The sequence below is a fragment of the Schistocerca gregaria genome, chromosome 2, assembly GCF_023897955.1.
Source record: "Schistocerca gregaria isolate iqSchGreg1 chromosome 2, iqSchGreg1.2, whole genome shotgun sequence".
Taxonomy (NCBI): domain Eukaryota; kingdom Metazoa; phylum Arthropoda; class Insecta; order Orthoptera; family Acrididae; genus Schistocerca; species Schistocerca gregaria.
In genome coordinates, this window is record NC_064921.1 from 700,815,257 (window position 1) to 700,842,164 (window position 26,908).

The 26,908-nt window shown below is 42.3% G+C and overlaps 1 protein-coding gene across 4 annotated transcripts in view; it reads left to right on the plus strand.

Moving 5' to 3' along the window:
• Positions 1–18,236: 18,236 nt before the first annotated feature.
• The window catches only part of LOC126334793 (lachesin-like), a 778,486-nt gene continuing 769,814 nt past the window's right edge, over positions 18,237–26,908 (plus strand). Inside the window, exon 1 of one of the 4 annotated variants that reach the window (XM_049997421.1) lies at positions 18,237–18,501. In XM_049997421.1, coding sequence (XP_049853378.1) covers positions 18,447–18,501 — 55 coding nt within the window. In that variant the 5' untranslated portion in view covers positions 18,237–18,446. The remainder of the gene's footprint in view (positions 18,502–26,908) is intronic. The other 3 variants (XM_049997420.1, XM_049997422.1, XM_049997419.1) reach the window with 3 other exon arrangements.

Below are 26,908 nucleotides of genomic sequence, written 5' to 3' on the forward strand. Positions count from 1 at the left end.
AAAACCACAGACTTTACAAAAGTCAGTGGAATACTAAATACTATCTGCAGACCATCCCTTGTTCAGCATCACGTTAGAGTCAAACTATACAACACTGGTCAAACCTACCCTTTTGAATGGCAACGAAGGTTGGATACTCTGTACCGACAACGAACGGTGATTAATGAGCACCGAGATGCGGTTCATGAGAACACGATGGAACAGGAGAAGACAGTACAGAACTACAGAACATCTTGCAAAGACCATATGCTACGGATGAAGACCAGCCTGATACTCCGAAAAATCCTCAAATATCAACCCAGAGGTAGAAGAGATGTAGGAAGACCTGTAAGGAGACGGACTGAGACCTTAATAGGCCGTCGGACCTAATACTGTTGAGAATAAGAAGAAACTGAGGTACTTGGTTTGTACTCGTATACGTTCACTCATAGACGTATACACGTGTATGATTTTGTAAGAAATAAATCAAGTTTGTTTCGAAATCTTTCACTTCTCGGATTACTGATATATTTTTTCAATTGCGATGTCAATAATAATTACAAATTTTCAAATAGCTAGATTACTTAAGCACCACGAAACCAACCTGAAACGACAAATTGTGCGCATGAAGGCTAATGCGTGATGTGAAGCAACTACATTTGTCTGACGACGAAATCCTCATGAAACGCGACGTGATGAAATAAAAAGATGGAATAAAATAATTGATTCCTGTGTTAATTGTATTTCAGTTATCAAAAAATTATTTACACATTTAAGTTTATAGAGCGGTTATTAAACCACTGTGTTTTGTTGTATGGTAACAAATTTTGCTGCCTTTGCACATTTGTAGTGATTCTTAATGAAAATTACTGAATCATGTCCCAACAGAAAAAGAAATGAATAAAGGGCAGCGATAGACGGAGTCAGATGTCAGAGCCTCTACAAACCTACCAGTTTAAACAAAGAGAAAGAGAAGTTGGATGACCGAAGAAAATGTGATTGCAAGACTTCATAGGGCAGAACAAAACAAGACACTTACAGTTTTATCCTTGATACTGCTGCTGAGCTGCTGATGGTTAGTAACTGCAGCGTCTTTCAGGAAAAGACCACGTAAATCCGTTGCAGAGACAACAAACAGAAGAGCCATTTATAGGCAGAATTCTTAGGAAGTGTAATGCAAAGCAAACAACGGGCTAAATTCGTGCACTCTCTTCATAGGTTTCGCTCAAGTGTCTGGAACGCCCACAAGACTTTTAATCTTAATAGAGGGGGTTGACGGGTTCATTCGGCACAAGAGTGTTACGGAGATATTCAGCGAACTAAAAACGACTCTTGTCGTGAAAGGTTGTTGGGTAACTTACGACGCCCAGCTGACGGAGCAGTCTGTAGAACGACTCTGCTTCTTCTGTCGTATATTTACAGATATGGCAGCAACAACAAGATAAGACAGACAATGACGCGTGGATACAGGCAAGCAAACCATTTTCTCCCTCCATTGTACGCAGAAACGAACTACTGTCTGTCACGCGTTGCACAATCATACTTAGGGGCTCCAAAAACTGATTCATTATCTCTTTTCGCGGATGGAACTGGAAAGAGCGTCTAATAACGATACCACCAACACTTCGTCAAGACGTTTTGCGGAATATTTAAGTAGATACAGGTCAGTTCACTGGGTGCAGTGGTACATACATACAACGACTCTGGAGTTGGTATTGGCTACGCTCACGTGGAATATGAAATTTGGTTTGAAATTGCTTCATTTAGAATAACTGAATCAGTGGAAAATGTTTAAAACATTTATTTACAACTTGACCTAAAAGTAATAACAGTGTTTCGTGATTTAGACAAATCCATGTTCTTGTTGTGGTCTTCCGTCGAAATATCTGTTGCAGTTCTCCGCGCTAGTCTAGCCTGCGGAAACCTACTGCTGCAGATTCACTTGGACTCCTGCTGCACGTTTACCTCCCACACTTCCGTCAGTATCACTTCTATTCCTTGAAGGCGCATGACGTGTCCTATCAACCAGTCCCATAATTTATTACTGTTTTTCCATAAAATTCCCCCCCCCCCCCCAAAGCGATGCAGTACCGTCTCGTTAGTTACCCGATCCATCCTCTAATCTTAAGCTTCCTTCCGTAACACCACTTCCCAAAAGCTTCTATCCTCTTTTTGACTGAACTTTTATCGTCCACAAGAATATCTTCCAGACAAATACCTTCAGAATGGACTTCCTAATATTTAAATTTATTCCAGATGTAATCATATTTCTATGGCCTAGAAAATTTTATGTTGTTATTGCTTCATGGACTTGAAAATACCCTTTAAAAATTTTTAATACACGTATAATTGTGAAGTCAGATGGTAAAATATGCAAAGCCGAATAACTGAGAGATGTTGACTGAAACTATATGAAACTTATTTGAAACAAATGTGAACTGCAATGATAATTAAGCTTATGGCTTACCTGTGCGCAATGGCTCTGCAACCTTGTTTTTTTTATATAAAATAATGATCTGAGTGTCAAAAATAAATTTCATCAACAATAAAAATTAAATTTCATCAATACTCAAAAACGGTACAACATGCGATGCGCAATGCTAGTGTGCATTCAAATAAAACCGTGAATGCAAATGAAAAGTCAGACACTAATCTCACCGACAAAGAAATAACTGAATCGACACTTTTTAAGTTTTAACAGAGCTCCATTATGTCATAGCAACAGCACAACTTCCCACACTTCTCACACATGAACTAATCCGCAAAATGTCTTCTTAGTATTTATCGCTGCAGAGAAAGACATAACCATGCAACTTCATTAGAAAAACCGTAGAGAAAATCTAAATCATAATCACTGTTATAACAATGAGCGTACTGATTAAATACAGATATAACAAACCATTTTGCCTTTAAATGTTACCTTTCCTCATTCATACAATACCACAGTTCTTCTGCTTAACATCTCTCTTTAAACATCGTATTACAAAAATTGCTCCAAATAATTCTGCCTCCACTCCAGAGTAGGGCAGCTTCCCTCCGTTTCAAATCAAGCACGTTATCACACAGTTGGTGTTGCCACACTCTGACAAAGTACACCTAACCTCTCTGACCAACATCTCTGGCCTCTAACATAGTTCCAAAGTTATAATTATAAAGGCAATGTCATAGCGATATTTCAAGGCTTGAGAACACCAGATTTACTAATCACCTCATATTAGTGGCCCATGACACACTCAGAATTATCTTACACATAGGACAGCCACCTTTCACTCTAAGCCGACTGACTTCTTAAGATACCTTCTAATATCATGTCGTACTATGTTTTGCAGGATGTAGTGGAGCAGTTCAGTTCGACGAGGCATGGCCATGTTTCGCCTAAGTCTCTGCAGAAATACTGAGCCATGCTGCCCCTATAGCTGTCCATAATTGCGAAATTGTTGTTGGTGCAGGATTTTGTGCACGAACTGACCTCTCGATTACGTCCCATAAATGTTAGATGGGATTCATATTGGCCGATCTGAGGGGCCAAATAATTCTCTCGAATTGTCCGGAATGTTCTTCAAACCAATCGCTAACAACTGTGGCCTGGTGACATGGTGTATTGTCATCGATAAAAACTCCATCGTTGAATGGCTGCAAATGATCTCCAAAAAGCCGAACATAACAATTTTCAATCAATGATCGGTTCAGTTGGACACAGCCTACACCGTTACGGAGCCACCACGAGCTTACACCGTGCCTTATTGACTACTTGGGTCCACAGCTTCATGGGGTCTGAGCCACACTCGAACTCTATCATCAACTCTTATCAACTGAAATTGGTTGTCATCTGACACGTCCACGGTTTTCAGTCGTCTAGGGTCAACCGATATGGTCACGAGCCCAGAGATGCGCTGCAGGCGATGTCATGCTATTCACAAAGACAACCATGTCGGTCGTCAGCTGCCATAGCCCATTAACGCCATGTTTCGCCTAACTGTCCCAACGGATGCGTTCGTCGTTCGTCGCGCATTGAAGTCTTGCGGTTACGTCACGCAGTGTTGCTTGTCTGTAAGCACTGGCAACTCTATGCAAGCGCCGTTGTTGTCTGTCGTTAAGTGAAGGCCTTCGGCCACTGCGTTGTCCGTGGTGAAGGGTAACGCACGAAAGTTGGTATTCTCGGCACACTCTTGACATTTTGGGTCACGTAATACTGAATTCCTTAACGATTTCCGAAATGGAATGTCCCAAGCGTCTATCCTCAAGTAACATTACCGCTTTTAAAATTTGTAAATTCCCTCGTGCGCCCATAATCACGTCGGAAAGCTTTTCACATGGATCATGGGATACAAATGACAGCTCCACCAAAGCAATGGCCTTTTATACCTCGTGTACGCAATGCTACCGCCATCTGTATACGTGCATATTGCTCTCCCATGACTTTTTATACCACCCTCGGTGTTGTTAGAAGCGTCTCATTTCGTAATCTAATTCCCTGTCATCACATGACATAAGGCGATAATGCTCCATATTTTCCTTTTATTTACGTTGTTCTTACAACCCCTTAGCCATTATCATTTTCGCTCAAAAGATGTTCTAAGTCTTTTATCATCTCTGAAAGAATTACAATGTCAACGGCAAACCTTGAACTTTTTATTTCTGCCCATTGAGCGTTAATCCCCTTTCCAAAAATTTCTTTTGCCTTCTTTTACTGCGAGCTAATTGTGCAGACTGAATAATATGGTGGATAAGCTACAACGCTGTCTCACTCCCATCTCAACTATTGCTGCACTTTAATGTGCTTCAATCTTTAAAACTATAGTTTGGTCTAAGTACAAGTGATAGATAACCTTTTGTTCTTTGTATGTTATTCTCACCATTATCAGCATATAGAAGCATCAATTCTACTACGATGCAGCCTTATACTGTGGCATGAAATCTAAGGGACACAGATGAAATTGCAGAAGAAATTAAGAAATGTAGTAATAAACAGGTGAAAAGTTTTCCAGTCCCAGACAAAAGTCTTTCAAGTAGACTGAATCACAGGATTTACGGCGCCGCAGTTGAACGTGTAGGCTGTTTACCGTTATGGAGCGTGCACTGACACAAACGTAGACAAGCAAGAGCTTATGGGCTCTGAGAATAAAACCCTGAAAGGAGTGCCACGCTGCGTTAGTGATAATGACCGTAGATAATGTTGCCGTATAGCAGGCAGCAGACAGGAGATGAAAGTATATAAACCGACTGTCTCACACTTTGTTGTGTAAATTAAGCTTAATGCCATGAAACTAAAAGAACAACGAACAATGCAATTATGGAACAGTGGATTCGTATTTAGGGGGACTGTGATGCTAAGCCCGGTTTAGCTAGCACGACCCGATTTTTGAATATTTTCTAAACTGCTGTAGCCTAATTCCTTACATGGTTCTTCGAAAACAGAAACCAAATGCAAAGTTAGTTAGATACATGTTCCATAGACCAGTTGAACGATACTTTTATCGAAATGACGTGGAACGACTCAGTTTACAAGTTTTGTGTAAGATAACTGATTAGTTTCTAACATTAACGAACAAATTTTTTAGTCCCCATGCAATTTCACTTGAAGCCATGTTTTACAGGCTGTTAGTTTTCAAACGGAAATTCGTACATGGATTAGAAGGAATTGTCAAGAAAATGATTCTATATTAGATTTAAAACTCGCTTTGCTACCTATCAGACCCTTACGTCATTAGGCAAATAGTAAAAAAAATTGTTGCTGTATGTTGAATTCGTTAATAACTTCCAATAAAAATTATTTTTCCCTTTAGTGTTGTAGCTATGGACATCACTATTCTTCTCAAATTGTGATGGTTTATTTATGATGAATTTCACTAGCGAATATATGTAATGCGTGTGTGCAGTTAAAATGCCTAACTCCTTGAATAGGTACCTACATCTACATCTACATGACTACTCTGCAATTCACATTTAAGTGCTTGGCAGAGGGTTCATCGAACCACAATCATACTATCTCTGTACCATTCCACTCCCTAACAGCGCGCGGGAAAAACGAACACCTAAACCTTCTGTTCGAGCTCTGATTTCTCGTATTTTATTTTGATTATCATTCCTACCTATGTAGGTTGGGCTCAACAAAATATTTTCGCATTCTGAAGAGAAAGTTGATGACTGAAATTTCGTAAAAAGATCTCCAAGCGACGAAAAACGTCTTTGCTGTTATGACTTCCATCCCAATTCGCGTATCATATCTGCCATACTCTCTCCCCTATTACGTGATAATACAAAACGAGCTGCCCTTCTTTGCACCCTCTCGATGTCCTCCGTCAATCCCACCTGGTAAGGATCACACACCGCGCAGCAATATTCTAACAGAGGACGAACGAGTGTAGTGTAAGCTGTCTCTTTAGTGGAATGTTGCATCTTCTAAGTGTCCTCCCAATGAAACGCAACCTTTGGCTCGCCTTCCCGACAATATTATCTATGTGGTCCTTCCAACTGAAGTTGTTCGTAATTTTAACACCCAAGTACTTAGTTGAATTGACAGCCTTTAGAATTGTACTATTTATCGAGTAATCGAATTCCAACGGATTTCTTTTGGAACTCATGTGGATCACCTCACACTTTTCGTCATTTAGCGTCAACTGCCACCTGCCACACCATACAGCAATCTTTTCTAAATCGCTTTGCAACTGATACTGTTCTTCGGATGACCTTACTAGACGGTAAATTACAGCATCATCTGCGAACAACTTAAGAGAACTGCTCACATTGTCACCCAGGTCATTTATATAGATCAGGAACAGCAGAGGTCCCAGGACGCTTCCCTGGGGAACACCTCAAATCACTTCAGTGCGGGTGAACACCACATATTATTCTTGCTGCTTTCCTTTGTATCTTCTCTCTTTCTAGGTGGTGAGCTATCCCAGAAAATTATGCCATAAGACATTACTGTGTGGAAACGTGCAAAATGTGTCAGGAGGTTAATTCGTTTGTGTCCAGGCTAGGAAATATACAGAGTCTGAAGAGCTCTGTAATATTGCTTCCAGTTAAAGTATTCATCCTCATTTACATCCAATAATCTGGAGCATGCTAACCTATTTACTGACTCCTGTTCATGTGCAGCAATAATTTTTGATATGACTATTTGTTGTACGTAACTGAATGTAGTGTTTTTTACAAAATTTAGGGAGAATCCGTTTTCAAAGTATATCTTAACAATTCTTTGTAAACCATCATTACCAATATCTGCTGCGGCTTTCCCTCTAATACGATATAGTATAACGCTGTTACTGTGTGCGAAAAGTACCCATTCCTCTTGTCGAATGTTAAGTGGAAGGTCATTCACGTGTATATAAATAGGAGTGGACCAAAAATTGAACCCTGTGGTACACTCTTTATGATAAATTCTTTTTCTTTTTTTAAATCCCAGTCATTCAAGTTTTCTAGGCTTCCGATATTTTTTTAATTATTCAGCATGTCGTTTAACATTATTTTTGTAGGTGTTACTCAAACCAGCTGCATGTAAAACCATCAGTTCCTTGAAACATGAGTTTTTCTAAGAGTGTAACATGATCTACACAATCAGACGTCTTGGAAAGAGCAGAAAAGTACCAATGGGCGACGTTTTACTACTTAAGGAAAGTAGTATTAGGTAAGTGAAAGTATAAACAGCATTCTCAGTCGAACAGCACTTCTGAAATCCAAACTGTGATATTTAAGCAAAATGTTTCTTCTTAAATGTGATACTAATCATGAGTACATTACTTTTTCGAATAATTTGGAAAGAAATGTCTGTAAGAGAATCTGAAGATAATTTTTAAGACTTCCTTTTGACTCTCTTATGTAGAGATTAAACTGATGCATATTTTATTCTGTCTGGAAAAATTACCTGTGCCAGTGATTCAATAAATGTATCACTAAGAACATTGCTTACTCATTAGAGAAAAATTTGAGAATTGTGTTTGAAGTTCCATCAACACCATATCTGCTTTTTTTTACAATTTTAATAATTATATTAATTTCAATGATGTTGATGCTACTTAAAAGTGGTTAGAATCCTGAGGAATTTTGTTTTTATCACATTGTCTTGCTTTTTAAACTGAACCGTGTAACCCTATTTTTGCAGCTACATGTTGAAAGTGACTGTTAAAAGTACTCACAACTTGTGAATTATCAGTCACGACACAATCATTTAGTGTAATTTTTAAGGTATCTGTACACTGACAGGATGTCCTCTCTCCCATCTGACAATATACTGTACAATTTTAATTTTATTATCACCATTATTAATTTCTTTCAGGTTGTACATATTTCTTTACATTTATTGATTTCTCTAAAATGTGACGATATTTTTTGTAGTATGCAAATAAAGTCAGCTCTTGTCTTATTATGGCCATTATATAAAGGGCTAATTTTCATAGGTTAATTCTCTCTTAATGTCCACATTCTACACAACTCAATAAAAGAAACCCACTGACCATGCACAAAGCTGGCGCCACGTGCAGGCAATACATCACACAACAAAGCGGCTGCCACATGGGCTTTTGTTTACGTGCGGTGGCTTGCCTCTGTCTTTATTAATTATAGATTATATTTTAAATAATTATAAGCAATGGCCTGTATAAAAAAATACAAAATTAAGAGTATTTGAGACGAGATTAAATTGAAGGTCTCTCCTATGTAGGGCGCGAATATAACGAAAAAAATTTAATTTTATATAGATTGATCATATTCTCATTCAAAGATACGTTTTTCCATTAATTAACCAAACTAAAGAACCAAGTAAGAAAAACTTTAAATTTATTTTAAGTATCACTATGACGAAACCTAATGAACTTAACAAATGCATTTAGAGGCTTAACTGTTGAAAGCAAGGACTACGAAGTAGACGGAGGGAGAAGTACGCCTAATGACCAATTCTTGTAGCGTTTTGTCAGGATTTGTTAATACTTTATACACGCTTCGTCGCTGGAAATTCTCACGACTTGTAATTTCTATCGACCAATGACTCTTCTGTTCATAGAAAATGCTACGTAACACTGAGTTATCAAACCTCAGATATGCCTGTAACGTGTGTTATAAAAGGCACTGGATGTATCACATTTCACAGGAATTTACGCTATTGCCTCATGTGCGATACAGTGCTCTACTTTTTAAGAGACATCACAGTCGCCACTAACGGTAGAAATTATTTTCGATGTTGCTACATTAGCCTCAAGGCAATAATCAAGTGATCCACTGGAAAAAAAAAATGTGTTCTGACATGACGATGACATGTATACATGGCAGAAAATTTTTCATGTTTGGCATGCGATAGGGCACAGTCTTTTGCAGTACCGGTACATGTCAGAAAATGTGCCAAGTTCGGCATACGCTAAAGCACAGTCCACAGTCTTTTGCAGCACACCACTTAAGGCCGAAACTGCAGTAGTGGACATGAATAATTTCTACAGTCAGTGGCGACTATGATGTCTTTCAGGTATATCACACGACTGTGAATCCGAAACAAGAGAAGTTAAACAACGTAATGCGTTCTACAAATCACCAGGTAAATCACAATCATAGGTAATAGTCCATGTCAACTTATTCTCTTTTCGGCTGACTACTATGATCCAAGGACTGAAGCCGAAAGACGACAAGATTAATGACTACTGTTTTTAGTGACGTAATTCAAACATAAATTGAATGAATGGTGGAGGGAAAAAGGGGAAGAGGAAAAAGAAGGTATCAAATGCGGAACGATATCAAAGGAGACAAATATTCAGAAATGAAAAGACTGGCTGTGGACAGACAAAAGTGGAAGAGGCTTAACCCATGACAAGACCTGCCGAAATGCAGAATACCATACATACTACTACTACCTCTCATAGTCGATTATTTGTTGCTTCTTCATCAGTACCAGTTCATTAAACACAATGGACTGAGATGTCACTATTCGTTTATTATACCTTTGTTGAAACCTGTTATTGAATTATTGCAACAAATTTTGACATGATATTCAAATAAAACTTCAACTTTCATGAATGCTTCCATTTTGAACGGCATTCCGTAGCTGCGAACTACTGTTAGTATTATTACACTTTGCGCAACGCGATGCGATGTAATTCAGAACCATGCTTAATCGGTTAGCATTCGACTGCTTCCTCCGACCGACTGTTCGCGACCACTCATAGACTATGGACTGTTGCGCTAACGCGCGTTGAAGAAAAAAGAAAACACAAAACCCATGCAAAGTTGCTTTACCGCGCGTTGTCGCACTTCACAAAGGTTGAGTTTGTTCTCGTATTAATAAGAGGTGCAACGGAGACCTTGTAAGTAGGCTGTTCAGGTTTTTATGTTGGTAACGCAACGTAGCGCTCTATATGAAAATCACTGACTGTGATGTGTGAAGGCTGTGGTTGGTTTGCATTGTTGGAGTATATGCTATTGTAGTGTTGGGCAGTTGGCTGTTAAAAGCGCGTAGCGTTGCGCAGTTGGAGGTGAGCCGCCAGCAGTGGCGGATGTGGGGAGAGAAATGGAGGAGTTTTGAGAGCGGATGATCTCGACGTGTGTCCATCAGAGACAGTAAATTTGTAAGACTGGGTGCCATGAACTGCTATATATATTATGACTTTTGAACACTATTAAGGTAAATTCATTGTTTGTTCTCTATCAAAATCTTTCATTTGCAGTTAGTGCCTTCAGTAGTTTGAATCTTTTATTACCTGGCAGTAGTGGCGCTCGCTGTGTTGCAGTAGTTCGAGTAACGAAGATTTTTGTGAGGTAAGTGGTTTGTAAAAGGTATAGGTTAATGATAGTCAGGGCCATTCTTTTGTAGGGATTATTGAAAGTCAGATTGCGTTGCGCTAAAAATGTTGTGTGTCAGTTTAGTGTTGATCAGAAGAGGTAAACAGCGAAATGTCTGAGTACGTTCAGTTGTGCTCAGCTGTTCGAAAATCACCTAATGTAAGAGGTTTATGTCAATCCAAAGGGCCCGGGTTCGATTCCCGGCTGGGTCAGAGATTTTCTCCGCTCAGGGACTGGGTGTTGTGTTGTCCTAATCATCATCATTTCATCCCCATCGACGCGCAAGTCGCCGAAGTGGCGTCAAATCGAAAGACTTGCACCAGGCGAACGGTCTACCCGACGGGACGCCCTCGTCACACGACATTTCATTTATCAGCACAGTGATTCATTAAAATTTTTAAGGCGACGTTTCAACCTCACAGTAGCCAAGAAAATTCAATGAGATTGGCAGTTTTTGATTATAAATTATGATGGGATAAAGCGTAAAATATCTGCATCGAATTGGGCCAGTTCATACTGACCGTCACGGTGTTGTCACGTCAGACTGTATTCACACTGTCCCTCATGTCACGCACATCAATTCCAGTCACGTGATCTCAGCTCGCGGGGCTGTTCTCGGTTGTTCTTTCGCGGGAACTGCGATCTTCGGAAAATGATTTTCAACTGTTTTTGCACATAAAGTGCTCATACATAACGCAGTAGCTTAAATATCCAGAGGGGTCCAGAAAAATGTAAATACTCTTTCATAGTATTAATGGAACACCGGCCGGAGTGGCCGTGCGGTTCTAGGCGCTACAGTCTGGAGCCGAGCGACCGCTACGGTCGCAGGTTCGGATCCTGCTTCGGCCATGGATGTGTGTGATGTCCTTGGGTTAGTTAGGTTTAATTAGTTCTAAGTTCTAGGCGAGCCATTTGACCCATTAATGGAACAAATGACACATCGTTACAATTCTTGTACGGGGGAAGATTATTTTATGTGTTCAAAGTGGGCCCCGTTAGCAGTCAAACAACGTCAATGCCGCTGAACTGTTGACCGAATTATGGCTGTTAGTGTTGCCAGTGTGACAGCTGCACAGGACGCCTCGATGGTTTCTCTTGATTCGTTCAGTGTAGCTGGCTTCTGTTGATCATTTTTCGAGGTTCCCCACAGATAGGTATAAGGTCAGGAGACCGTGGTGGGTACTCAACAGCTTATTTTCGACATGTCCAGCGCCCAGGTAGATTTTCATCCAAGTAGGCTCCGACATCTCTTGCGGTAGGGGTCGGAGCATCTTGTTGTAGGCAAAATCTTTCACCCACACACCTCTTGGATGGCAGATAAAATCGATGTTTGGAGCATATGAAGATATACCTCACCAGTTACGATACCTTCAAAGAAGGATGGGCCAATCAGACCGCACGATAACACATCACCTCGCACATTAACATCTGGTACATTAACATGTTTGTCCACGTGAACGTGAGGATATTCAGAAGCCCAGTAAGCACAGTTGTGGCGATTTACAGTACCGTTCTGTTTGAATTACGCCTCGTCAAACCAGATAACGATCCCTGCAAGCCGTTCATCCTCGCGGAGCATGCCTTCAAATCACTGACAGTACTCCATCCTTCATTCTAGGTCGCCCTCGTTCACAGCGTGCAGCGATCTTGCAATGTCCACTTTGCAGCCTTCAGAATTCGTCGACGCTTGATCAGCTTAGCCCGCTTTCACGTGCCCCCTGATTTTTGAGGTGACTGAGTAAAATGTTGCAACACAGCGGCGCTCGAAACTGGAGTCGATGTTTTTGGTCGACCAGACCTCGTTTCTTCTGCACATTCTGAACATTACCGTCGCCTTCAAATTCATCCCGAATACGATAAATTCTCGTTAGTATTGGTCGGTGAGATCCGTACACATTACGCCATCACGGTTGTACTTACAGTACCACTTCAATACGGTGTCGTGTTGCTCAACGGCAACCTTATTTCATTCGTTGCTGCACAATCATCTGCTGGAAAGTACGCGCTAAGATATGTCGAGAAAAGAACGGACTACGCTACCGCGCAAAATTCTGTTCCAAAGATAGGAAAAAAAAGAAAAGATCACGATCCATATGCCAGTGCTGCGATGTAAGATCTATACGCCGGCCCGAGTGGCCGGGCGGTTCTAGGCGCTACAGTCTGGAACCGCGCGACCGCTACGGTCGCAGGTTCGAATCCTGCCTCGGACATGGATGTGTGTGATGTCCTTAGGTTAGTTAGGTTTAAGTATTTCTAAGTTCTAGGGGAGTAATGACCGCAGAAGTTAAGCCCCATAGCGCTCAGAGCCATTTGAACCATTTTTTGAACCCTCTGTAGATGATGAAGTCCACATTCATACGAAAATAACATTGTACACAAATCGTTTGCTGCATGCAGCTTATAAATTGGAGAAGAAATAACTGCAAAACAACACAAAAAAGAATGTGCTACGAAAATTGTCATTACGTGGTACAGAAGGGGAATTTCACACATTATACAAGTAGCTCGAGGAAAAGGAATTTCCATTTTATAACCATTTTAGAAACTCGAAGCACCAGTTTGTCACGTCAATTTGCATCCAGCATTATTAAACGGATTAGTGTTACGAGCTGCCATTACATCCCATGAAAAATTGGTTTGTTTAAGATTAATTCCAGTCCAACGAAAATTTTTGGGTAATAGTCATTCTCTATCTCCTATAATACCTTTCCCTTCAAGATTTACAGGTTTTCTTTACGTCTTGTATTTGGATTTTAATGGCTCAAGTGCCCTATTTTAACTGGGGTTATCTAGTAAACCCACGTAAATATTGACTTCTGATTATGTTTCACACACACTTCAGAGAGCTACTTAACAGCAAGTAAGTCTGTCACAAATGCACGTTTAAACAAACAACTCCTATACATTGATGCATACTCCACAAAATCCCGGGTTCGATTCCCGGCGGGGTCAGGGATTTTCTCTGCCTCGTGATGACTGGGTGTTGTGTGATGCCCTTAGGTTAGTTAGGTTTAAGTAGTTCTAAGTTCTAGGGGACTGATCGCCGTAGATGTTAAGTCCCATAGTGCTCAGAGCCATTTGAACCATTTTGAACTCCACAAAAAGAGCAATGTTGCAGTGTCTGAAGGTTTCAGTCGATTTATTTACCAAATATTACAAATGTCTGACAACCTTCAAATAAATTTCACTTACTAGTTAGTCTGATTCTACGCACAGTAGTTTTTTCATTCGATGTTGCACCCATATTGCAATCAATTTGATTGTAAAATATTAAATACGGTACCGATATGCACAAAAATCCACTTTATAAATATATTAGAGGGCAAGTAATTTAGTATGCTCATGAACCATGGACCTTGCCGTTGGTGGGGAGGCTTGTGTGCCTCAGCGATACAGATGGCCGTACCGTAGGTGCAACCACAACGGAGGGGTATCTGTTGAGAGGCCAGACAAACGTGTGGTTCCTGAAGAGGGGCAGCAGCCTTTTCAGTAGTTGCAGGGGCAACAGTCTGGATGATTGACTGATCTGGCCTTGCAACATTAACCAAAACGGCCTTGCTGTGCTGGTACTGCGAACGGCTGAAAGCAAGGGGAAACTACAGCCGTAATTTTTCCCGAGGACATGCAGCTTTACTGTATGATTAAATGATGATGGCATCCTCTTGGGTAAAATATTCCGGAGGTAAAATAGTCCCCCATTCGGATCTCCGGGCGGGGACTACTCAGGAGGATGTCGTTATCAGGAGAAAGAAAACTGGCGTTCTACGGATCGGAGCGTGGAATGTCAGATCCCTTAATCGGGCAGGTAGGTTAGAAAATTTAAAAAGGGAAATGGATAGGTTAAAGTTAGATATAGTGGGAATTAGTGAAGTTCGGTGGCAGGAGGAACAAGACTTCTGGTCAGGTGACTACAGGGTTATAAACACAAAATCAAATAGGGGTAATGCAGGAGTAGGTTTAATAATGAATAGGAAAATAGGAATGCGGGTAAGCTACTACAAACAGCATAGTGAACGCATTATTGTGGCCAAGATAGATACGAAGCCCACACCTACTACAGTAGTACAAGTTTATATGCCAACTAGCTCTGCAGATGATGAAGAAATTGAAGAAATGTACGATGAAATAAAAGAAATTATTCAGATAGTGAAGGGAGACGAAAATTTAATAGTCATGGGTGACTGGAATTCGAGTGTAGGAAACGGGAGAGAAGGAAACATAGTAGGTGAATATGGATTGGGGCTAAGAAATGAAAGAGGAAGCCGCCTAGTAGAATTTCGCACAACTTAATCATAGCTAACACTTGGTTTAAGAATCATGAAAGAAGGTTGTATACGTGGAAGAACCCTGGAGATACTAAAAGGTATCAGATAGATTATATAATGGTAAGACAGAGATTTAGGAACCAGGTTTTAAGTTGTAAGACATTTCCAGGGGCAGATGTGGACTCTGACCACAATCTATTGGTTATGAGCTGTAGATTAAAACTGAAGAATCTGCAAAAATGTGGGAAATTAAGGAGATGGGACCTGGATAAACTGAAAGAACCAGAGGTTGTACAGAGTTTCAGAGAGAGCATAAGGGAACAATTGACAGGAATAGGGGAAAGAAATACAGTAGAAGAAGAATGGGTAGCTCTGAGGGATGCAGTAGTGAAGGCAGCAGAGGATAAAGTAGGTACAAAGACGAGGGCTGCTAGAAATCCTTGGGTAACAGAAGAAATATTGAATTTAATTGATGAAAGGAGAAAATATAAAAATGCAGTAAATGAAGCAGGCAAAAAGGAATACAAACGTCTCAAAAATGAGATCGACAGGAAGTGCAAAATGGCTAAGCAGAGATGGCTAGAGGACAAATGTAAGGATGTAGAAGCTTATCTCACTAGGGGTAAGATAGATACTGCCTACAGGAAAATTAAAGAGACCTTTGGAGAGAAGAGAACCACGTGCATGAATATCAAGAGCTTAGATGGCAGCCCAGTTCGAAGCAAGGAAGGGAAGGCAGAAAGGTGGAAGGAGTATATAGAAGGTTTATACAAGGGCGATGTACTTGAGGACAATATTATGGAAATGGAAGAGGATGTAGATGAAGATGAAATGGGAGATACGATACTGCGTGAAGAGTTTGACAGAGCACTGAAAGACCTGAGTCGAAACAAGGCCCCCGGAGTAGACAACATTCCATTAGAACTACTGACGGCCTTGGGACAACCAGTCCTGACAAAACTCTACCATCTGGTGAGCAAGATGTATGAGACAGGCGAAATACCCTCAGACTTCAAGAAGAATATAATAATTCCAATCCCAAAGAAAGCAGGTGCTGACAGATGTGAAAATTACCGAACTATCAGTTTAATAAGCCACGGCTGCAAAATACTAACGCGAATTCTTTACAGACGAATGGAAAAACTGGTAGATGCAGACCTCGGGGAGGATCAGTTTGGATTCCGTCGAAATGTTGGAACACGTGAGGCAATACTGACCTTACGACTTATCTTAGAAGAAAGATTAAGAAAAGGCAAACCTACGTTTCTAGCATTTGTAGACTTAGAGAAAGCTTTTGACAATGTTGACTGGAATACCCTTTTTCAAATTCTAAAGGTGGCAGGGGTAAAATACAGGGAGCGAAAGGCTATTTATAATTTGTACAGAAACCAGATGGCAGTCATAAGAGTCGAGGGGCATGAAAGGGAAGCAGTGGTTGGGAAAGGAGTGAGACAGGGTTGTAGCCTCTCCCCGATGTTATTCAATCTGTATATTGAGCAAGCAGTAAAGGAAACAAAAGAAAAATTTGGAGTAGGTATTAAAATTCATGGAGACGAAGTAAAAACTTTGAGGTTCGCCGATGACATTGTAATTCTGTCAGAGACAGCAAAGGACTTGGAAGAGCAGTTGAACGGAATGGACAGTGTCTTGAAAGGAGGATATAAGATGAACATTAACAAAAGCAAAACTAGGATAATGGAATGTAGTCAAATTAAATCGGGTGATGCTGAGGGAATTAGATTAGGAAATGAGACACTTAAAGTAGTAAAAGAGTTTTGCTATTTAGGAAGTAAAATAACTGATGATGGTCGAAGTAGAGAGGATATAAAATGTAGACTGGCAATGGCAAGGAAAGCGTTTCTTAAGAAGAGAAATTTGTTAACATCGAATATAGATTTAGGTATCAGGAAGTCGTTTCTGAAAGTATTTGTTTGGAGTGTAGCCATGTATGGAAGTGAAACATGGACGATAACTAGTTTGGACAAGAAGAGAATAGAAGCTTTCGAAATGTGGTGCTACAGAAGAATACTGAAGATAAGGTGGATAGATCACGTAACTAATGAGGAGGTATTGAATAGGATTGGGGAGAAGAGAAGTTTGTGGCACAACTTGACTAGAAGAAGGGATCGGTTGGTGGGACATGTTTTGAGGCATCAAGGGATCACAAATTTAGCATTGGAGGGCAGCGTGGAGGGTAAAAATCGTAGAGGGAGACCGAGAGATGAGTACACTAAGCAGATTCAGAAGGATGTAGGTTGCAGTAGGTACTGGGAGATGAAGCAGCTTGCACAGGATAGAGTAGCATGGAGAGCTGCATCAAACCAGTCTCAGGACTGAAGACAACAACAACAACATGTAAAATTCTAACTCATGCTTCACTGTTTCAATTAATCTTTCGTCATTTACCACAAAATTATTAATTTTAATAAAAGAAATCAAACGAAACAATTTATAACAAATAACAGAAATAACGAACAGCAAAAAACTGATATCGACCACGAAAACCACGATGAAATGAAACATGGAAATGTGTGCATGGCCACGTATCGAGAGGAAATGCGCTTGGGATCACGTGATCAACAGCGGACGCATATGTAAGCCGTCAGAACGTTATTCCCGAGAAACTTAGTCGACCAGTGTGGATTCCGCCATCTGAAATGCAAATGTTTTGACGTGACGTGACGGCAGTGTGAATTGGCCTTGTTTTTATTTATAACTGGAAACACCTGTGAATAGAGGTCTTTTTGGTATTTCTCCCTCTGGTCTATCCTGTCTAGAAACCATTGTAAGTAAAGCACACTGCGGTTGCCTTTCTATCCGTCACCGAGCGAGATGGCGCATTGGTTAGCACACTGGACTCGCATTCGGGAGGACGACGGTTCAATTCCGTCTCCGGCCATCCTGATTTAGGTTTTCCGTGATTTCCCTAAATCGCTTCAGGCAAATGCCGGGATGGTTCCTTTGAAAGGGCACGGCCGATTTCCTTCCCCGTCCTTCCCTCACCCGAGCTTGCGCTCCGTCTCTAATGACCTCGTTGTCGACGGGACGTTAAACACTAATCTCCTTCTCCTTTCTATCCGTCACTTACTAACGTGCGTCCTTTTTTTGTTTCCTCGTGAAACGCTACTCGTACACTTGACCGGATGCTGATTCACTGCGGGGACTGCAAGGTAGTTCCGGCGGTACCCGCAACAGTGGGGCGCGGCGCTGCGGTCGCGGCGCCCTGCCACAGGTCGCGCGGCGGGGCCGGGTGGTGGGGGTAGAGGCCCGCTGGCGCGCGGTTCAGTTGGCACGCCTACCCAGTCGAGCTGCAAACGCCGTGCGCTTAGCTACTTGGCAGTCATAGCCGCAGACGCGCTCCGCGAGTGATCGTTCAGTTGCCCTCAGGAGTCTCACGAGACCAGACCGCGACCCCGTGTGTTGGATCTCCTGCTGACAATGACCACCTCCCTCAAGTTCGTCCTGCTGCTGTGCGCCGTGCTACTCGATACAGGTGAGCGAGCGGTACAAATGTGCTTTCTGTGTTGTGTTGTGCCCGGGCATCGAACTCATCCTTGCAATAAGCTGACTCTCATCCACTGGATACTTTAGCGCAGAGTTGCCTCGGAAATCTTAACATACGGTCGTTGTAGTGCAGAAGTGGAAGCGAACAAGGGTGTACCATATGGATGACTTAGACTGCATATGAGCGCGACTTAGGACGGAGATATTAGCTTATAACATTATCAGTATCAATAATGACCAACCACACGTCTGGTAAATACTATACAAAGTCTAGCTACTATGCCGACACATACACCAATCTTTACAATCAAATTATTACAAGGGCGATTAATGACTATACAGCGCATGTTGGTACCAATCCCGAAGGGACTGTGAAAATACCTTTAAACTAATAACATTTCGCAAAAGGACAAACACGAAACGAAAGAGGAACAGGAGGAATCCGTAACACATGTTGTAATTAAAACGTACCCTTTGCCACGCACTTCGCAGTGATTTGCAAGGTGTACGTGTCGGAGGGGTACTTTTCACGCAAACAATTAAAACGCCAGGACAATTATGTAGCATTCTGTGCTACCGAGTAGTGACTCTTCAGTATAAAGAGCAACTACACACTGCCGTGTTACCTTCATTGCGAACTTCCCTAGTCAATTTTTAGAAAAATAATTGAGGTAATGTTCAGCTAAACGTCATAGTCATTTTCAGCTATATATATCCTGATATTCGCGAAATTTTCGTCTGGTTTCTAAATCTTAAAGGAATTCTGATAGGGAAACTCAGGTGACAGCATCATTTTTCCATACATGGAACACATTATCTCTGTAAACAAGACTTTTTTTTATATCTGTACGACGTTAGTGCAGCACGCCGTTGAACAACTCGCGTGGTGACAGGGCGCTGGACAGCTGTTATAAATAGGTGCATACTTAATGAGATACGTGACAACCACTTGCACAATCGTGGCCCACTGCGTAACCAAGCGACGTAGCTATTCATAGGAGAAAGCGTGAAACGAGCGATTCAGTTAGGCCGTTTCCTTTTTAAATGTGTGATTTCAGTGATGGATGCTACGGAAGTCACCGATTAATGTTGGGTGAATATCTTGTTGCAATTCGAAAGCTCTTCCGGTGATACCTATTGGGTTCGAGTACGGCTGCGCACACCTCCGTCATAACATTTATGAAAGACATCTTTCAGGCCTTGTGTCAGATTTAACCCACGGGATGCAGTATATCTCGTGCGTTATGTTAACTTGTCTATTTTCTAGCGTTTAATGACAGAGTACTGAAGAGCAAACAGTCCAGTAATTTCGAACTGTTAGCTCAGCTTCCGTGAATCTGCCATGAAACATATCACCCGCACGTAGTGTACTGACCTTAGTTCTTGTTCTGATTTTTAACGTATGACTGAATTATTAGAGGCCAACATTGTATGCCATAGTACTATGATAAAACGTCCACTGGACACCACCTTTGGTATTTTTGCAACTAAATGGATTCATCCCGCAATTATTTGTTTCTGCAGCGTAGCAACTGGCTGCAGCAAGGGAAAAATGGACGATTCCAGGAGGAGTCGTGCAAATATTTCCCGCTTAACACAAAGTAACTCTGAGCTTAATTCCAAAGATTTATATTCTTCTGAAATCCAGCATTCCCAGCATGCGGGAACTTCTAACTATTGCACTCGCCGAACTCTTGCTGAACTTCTGCGCGTTTTACCGTAGCAGCTGATTCGCAGCTTGGGACCGACGTCTTGGAAAAAGGGACCGACCCCTTGGAAAAAGGCGGAATTTGGAGTGCAGGCTACTCGTCCAGGATACGTCTACGTAAATCGAGCCTTACCGAAGACATCACTCAGCAGAGTTCCTTACATTGTTCCTGCATATGCTGCGACCCAGATTCAGTCGATTACTATGACTCTTCCGAGCTAATGAGTGCTTCTTTTTTATATCTTTTTTATGTCACACGACATATTAGCCATACGTGCAAAGCGCGTAACTCTCGGACTTATCTCGGCTGATCGATACGCGTGCCGTTCTGTATCTAGAGTTGGAAGAAGACCACTGTGCACAAGTCCCACATCAGGGTTTATGTCTGGGCTAACAGTGCGCTTGCGTTATGTACAAAATATTAACCCACAACAGATCATTTTTTTGAAAATTCTAATATGTTTTCCTAGACAAAAACCACTAAGAAGTAGCTTTCACCATGGGAGACCAAGCAGAGTTATGCGGTAGTTGGAGGCTGTGGCCATGTTTCCGAGAGGGCTGTGGTTCTAATCCCAGTCCGGACATCCTGACTCAGATTTTCCGTTGTTTCTCCTGTAAACCACTCCTGTCCATCATCATCTGATATGTCTAAAGAGACAAAAAGAATGTCCAAATTTATGATAGACATCATCACGACAGCATTGGACGAGAATGGAGAAGCATTTATGTAAATTAAATTATATGAGAAGCAGCTAAGGGGCGACATATTTTTCTTTCTAAACAGTTATATAAAATATAAAATAAACTTGTAGCCAAGATAGGTGCGGTCTGAACAGGTTAAAACGTAATAAAAATATAATAAATAAACAGTATAGTTGTATACTGTTGTAATGGTCCCACTGATAGATTTGCATATTCTTTTTGTTAACTTTTTTAGACATATCGGATTTGATCACATAGCTCGAAATCTGTGATAATTTTTTTTAAAAAAAGAATGCGATCAGTGTGTGTTTAATATTTGCAAGTGTTGCTGCGTCCAATGTGACAGTGTCACCCGTCATCAGCTGGTCTCGATATCGACATAACCTTTCGCACCCAACCTCTCTTGTTTCAAAACCGTTAATAAATGTTGGCTTCGGCTGCTTCTATTCCTAAAATCCGTTAAATTTTTAAAAAAATGAAAAATTAAAAAATAATATTTGGCTTAACGTAGGCCTAATGGGTATTATAAATGATCATAAAGCACATCATGATTTTAATTACTGACGGGTCACCAGACGATGAGCTGGGACCGAAACATGCTGCGAATGTGAAAATAAAAAATAAAAAATCTCCAAAAACAGCTACGAAATTTTTTTCAGCATCCAAGAAGCTTTGTAGAGTCGTTTTTATTGAAGTTCACCAGATTCCAATAAAGACACGCCGATTGCTAATATTGGGAATACTTAATTTTATTTTTTGTTCCATAATATAGACAGTTTTCTTTTACGCCAGGAGTATAGATGTGCAACGAAATATTTGACACATCGTTGGTTCATTCATTACATGATTTACTTGTATCGAAAATTAGTCTGTATTTTCCCACGTATTTCAGTGCACACAGATGAAGGGAAGTTAGCCCGTCGTCAGCGTGATCACTACCGTCTATCCTACTCGGACAAGGTTGGGGAAGGTTATCGACCGTGACCTTTTCGATAGGTCCCCTTCTGCATCCGTGTGAAGTGATTCAGATGAACTAAATACAACTGCCCACCTACCGCTAGATAACCTTAAGAAGCAGCGAGGCCGGACGCAGATTCAAGCCCTACGACTACCGAGTAGAATTCACTGTCTTCCACACTGCTTCGCTTCGGTCCAGTGCATAAGATGAATCGTAGCCATAACGCTTGCCGCAAAGGGAAATAAATAACTAGTTAATTTTGTTTTGAAACACGATTGACTAGCATTAGACTTTTTCATGGCCATGAAATATTTGGTTAGGCGAACGTATGGCATTTGGTTATTAAAGAAGTACAGCGTCAAATGTTCAAAAATGTAATGATGGAAAAGTTGGAAACTTTCGCCAGTAAGTGACTGTTTTAGAAGTCTGTGGATGATCAGAAAGCCTGCTTCAGTATCACGTTTTTCTCGTCTGCTGCGCGTTTCGATGATCACTCCATCATCATCAGGTGGAGTCCATTGCCTTTACATTTTATATTCCATTCCGTGCACCTCACCTTCTCCATAAATAAAATAAGCTGATTTACTGTTTTAGTAATCGATTGTAAGATGTGAAGTAACGATTTCATTACATGTACCTCGTCAACCTTTAAATTTTTGATGCAGCTATCAACATCTTTGTCCTCTGTTCTCTTATGGTGCATCTGTCTTAAGACAGGTTCCCTGCGCTATGCCTCCGCCTTAACCTGCTGGTAGCTTCGTCCGTTTTTAATGTCATCCACGATCACGACCCGCTGTCTTCGCTTTTTCTCTGCGCTGTGTTTAGCATACTAGCATACTGGACTCATATTCGGTACACCTACGTCTTCTTGCACACTCCGCGATTCAGCGTACGGTGCGTAGCGGAGGGTACCCTTTACCACTACTAATCATTTGTGTTTCACTCGCAAATAGCTCCAGTCTGTCTAATATCTTCTAGGACGGCAGTTGAAATCTGCGTCTGGCCGTACAGACTCAGGTGTCCGTGATTTATCTAAATCTGTCCAGGGAGGTACCGGGAACCTTTGAAAGCGCACTGCCCACTTCTCCATCCTTAAAAGAAAGAACACACTCACCGAGCGCCCCGTCTCTAAGGACCTCACTGTCGACGGGACGTAAAGCCCTAATCTTCTTTGCACTTTTCTCCTGTATCGCTACCCTGCAACCTTTCTGTCGATCGCTCACAGCAGTAGATGTATGAGCCAAGATATTCCTTCATTCTTAGCTAGCTTCCTTTACTCTTCTATTCTTCGAAGTCCCTGGTCACTGATTGTATCGCTACTTTTCACTTTAAGTGTTTTTATCCACAAGAATCGTAAAATGTAAATGTATGAGACTGTAGTGGCTGACCTGTGGTGCCTTAAGGTCTCATTCTCTGACTGATTTACGACTATATACAGTAAATACAGTTCCTTATATAGCTTTCTTCCGTCTCGTATTATTACAATGGGATTTCAAAAGGTGAGTTGCACATTATTGTGGCAAGCTAAGTTATCTTTATTGAATGCTGCACTACACTTACAGGTGCAGAAATATACGATACTATATGTAGTACATATATCGCCAGAACTTAACGGTGAATATCTGTGATATTTAGACGTTTTCGCCCGCTACAATGTACTTCAACTTTGGAGTGCGATTCCAATATCCGCGTAACTAATAGTCACTCCGTCGGCCGGTGTGGCCGAGCGGTTCTAGGCGCTTCAGTCTGGAACCGCGCGACCGCTGCGGTCGCAGGTTCGAATCCTGCCTGTGACATGGATGTGTGTAATGTTCTTAGGTTAGTTACGTTTAAGTAGTTTTAAGTTCTAGGGGACTGATGACCTCAGATTTTAAGTCCCATAGTGCTCAGGGCCATTTGAACCATTTAGTTATTTGTGCCGCAGCAGAACTGTCTGCAGGATACCCGGAACATGTACGCTCTTCTGACAATGTGCCACTCTTGTTGCGCATAGCGTGGGACGACATGCGAAACTTACTTTCCGAAGCCTCAACCCCTAACTACTTCTCCCTCAATCCTTCACTAAATTTTACTTTAGCCGTTTTTATCCGCGAGAACTGTGAAATGTAGCCATATGAGAATGTGTAATGCCAGCCGCGTGGTACATTAAAGTGTCATTCTACTACTCATTTACTTCAATTTGGCAGTAAATACAGATGCTACGTATATGTAGAAATGTATACACTGTTCGTTGCTGTGTTTTAGTAGTAGGATTTCACCATTAGCGCAGGACGACATCCAACCCCTCGCCTTATACCTAGCTGTACAGAAACCCACCTAATATGCTTACCACAAATGAAACTCCAGATGTAAAACACAACGAAATCATATATATAATGACATTACTTACACTGATCACAGTACTGCACTGGATGCGTACAGAAATCAGATTTCACATAGCACCCACGTTATTTGATAATAACATCAAATAATCTGTTGTGTAAAATATAATGTCTTCACATTTTAGTGTAACAATGTGATAATTGTAAATAAATATAAACTTAATTTGTGTAATACTATCGCCTGACAACTTTCTCATTGGAAATAACGTAAGGAAGGACCACATAGATAATATTGTCGGGAAGGCGAGCCAAAGGTTGCGTTTCATTGGCAGGACACTTAGAAGATGCAACAAGTCCACTAAAGAGACAGCTTACACTACACTCGTTCGTCCTCTGTTAGAATATTGCTGCACGGTGTGGGATCCTTACCAGGTGGGATTGACGGTGGACATCGAAAGGGTGCAAAAAAGGGCAGCTCGTTTTGTATTATCACGTTATAGGGGAGAGAGTGTGGCAGATATGATACACGAGTTGGGATGGAAGTCATTAAAGCATAGAAGTTTTTCGTCGCGGCGAGACTTTTTACGAAATTTCAGTCACCAACTTTCTCTTCCGAATGCGAAAATATTTTGTTGAGCCCAACCTACATAGGTAGGAATGATCATCAAAATAAAATAAGAGAAATCAGAGCTCGAACAGAAAGGTTTAGGTGTTCGTTTTTCCCGCTCGCTGTTCGGGAGTGGAATAGTAGAGAGATAGTATGATTGTGGTTCGATGAACCCTCTGCCAAGCACTTAAATGTGAATTGCAGAGTAGTCATGTAGATGTACACTACTGGAAATTGAAATAAGAACACCGTGAATTCATTGTCCCAGGAAGGGGAAACTTTATTGACACATTCCTGGGGTCAGATACATCACATGATTACACTGACAGAACCACAGGCACATAGACACAGGCAACAGAGCATGCACAATGTCAGCACTAGTACAGTGTATATCCACCTTTCGCAGCAATGCAGGCTGCTATTCTCCCATGGAGACGATCGTAGAGATGCTGGATGTAGTCCTGTGGAACGGCTTGCCATGCCATTTCCACCTGGCGCCTCAGTTGGACCAGCGTTCGTGCTGGACGTGCAGACCGCGTGAGACGACGCTTCATCCAGTCCCAAACATGCTCAATGGGGGACAGATCCGGAGATCTTGCTGGCCAGGGTAGTTGACTTACACCTTCGAGAGCACGTTGGGTGGCACGGGATACATGCGGACGTGCGTTGTCCTGTTGGAACAGCAAGTTCCCTTGCCGGTCTAGGAATGGTAGAACGATGGGTTCGATGACGGTTTGGATGTACCGTGCACTATTCAGTGTCCCCTCGACGATCACCAGAGGTGTACGGTCAGTGTAGGAGATCGCTCCCCACACCACGATGCCGGGTGTTGGCCCTGTGTACCTCGGTCGTATGCAGTCCTGATTGTGGCGCTCACCTGCACGGCGCCAAACACGCATACGACCATCATTGGCACCAAGGCAGAAGCGACTCTCATCGCTGAAGACGACGCGTCTCCATTCGTCCCTCCATTCACGCCTGTCGCGACACCACTGGAGGCGGGCTGCACGATGTTGGGGCGTGAGCGGAAGACGGCCTAACGGTGTGTGGGACCGTAGCCCAGCTTCATGGAGACGGTTGCGAATGGTCCTCGCCGATACCCCAGGAGCAACAGTGTCCCCAGTTTGCTGGGAAGTGGCGGTGCGGTCCCCTACGGCACTGCGTAGGATCCTACGGTCTTGGCGTGCATCCGTGCGTCGCTGCGGTCCGGTCCCAGGTCGACGGGCACGTGCACCTTCCGCCGACCACTGGCGACAACATCGATGTACTGTGGAGACCTCACGCCCCACGTGTTGAGCAAATCGGCGGTACGTCCACCCGGCCTCCCGCATGCCCACTATATGCCCTCGCTCGAAGTCCGTCAACTGCACATACGGTTCACGTCCACGCTGTCGCGGCATGCTACCAGTGTTAAAGACTGCTATGGAGCTCCGTATGTCACGGCAAACTGGCTGATACTGACGGCGGCGGTGCACAAATGCTGCGCAGCTAGCGCCATTCGACGGCAAACACCGCGGTTCCTGGTGTGTCCGCTGTACCGCGCGTGTGATCATTGCTTGTACAGGCCTCTCGCAGTGTCCGGAGCAAGTATGGTGGGTCTGACACACCGGTGTCAATGTGTTTTTTTTTCCATTTCCAGGAGTGTAGATATAGGGTTCAGCACAAGTCCATATAAAAAAAAAAAGACTACAAGTTTATTTTCCTCCATTTTTAGTTGGTAGGTTAGGGGGATCGCTGGATTAGGCGCACACCAGAAAGCACCCTGACAAATGGACAGCTAATCATTATACAAATGAAGGGAACGGGCAGAGTCGGCCGAGATCCAGGCGGCGGCTGGTGACGGGCAGGTTGGTTCGCAGGGCCACCGCACCGCCGGCGTGGCGCTGGCGAGCCCGCAGTCTGTTGTCGGGTGGGACGTGGCGGGAGAGGCGGGCGCAGTTAAATTTACTTTCACCGCTGTGCGGCGCGCGTGTTTACGCTTTTTCTGGGACGGAAGCGCGGGCTCGGGTCTCCACAGCTGCCGGCCCGGTCGCGGCTAACCGTACCGAGTGCCACTGGCAGCGGCGCGCTGTGGCCGACGACCTCTGGCACACATTTTCC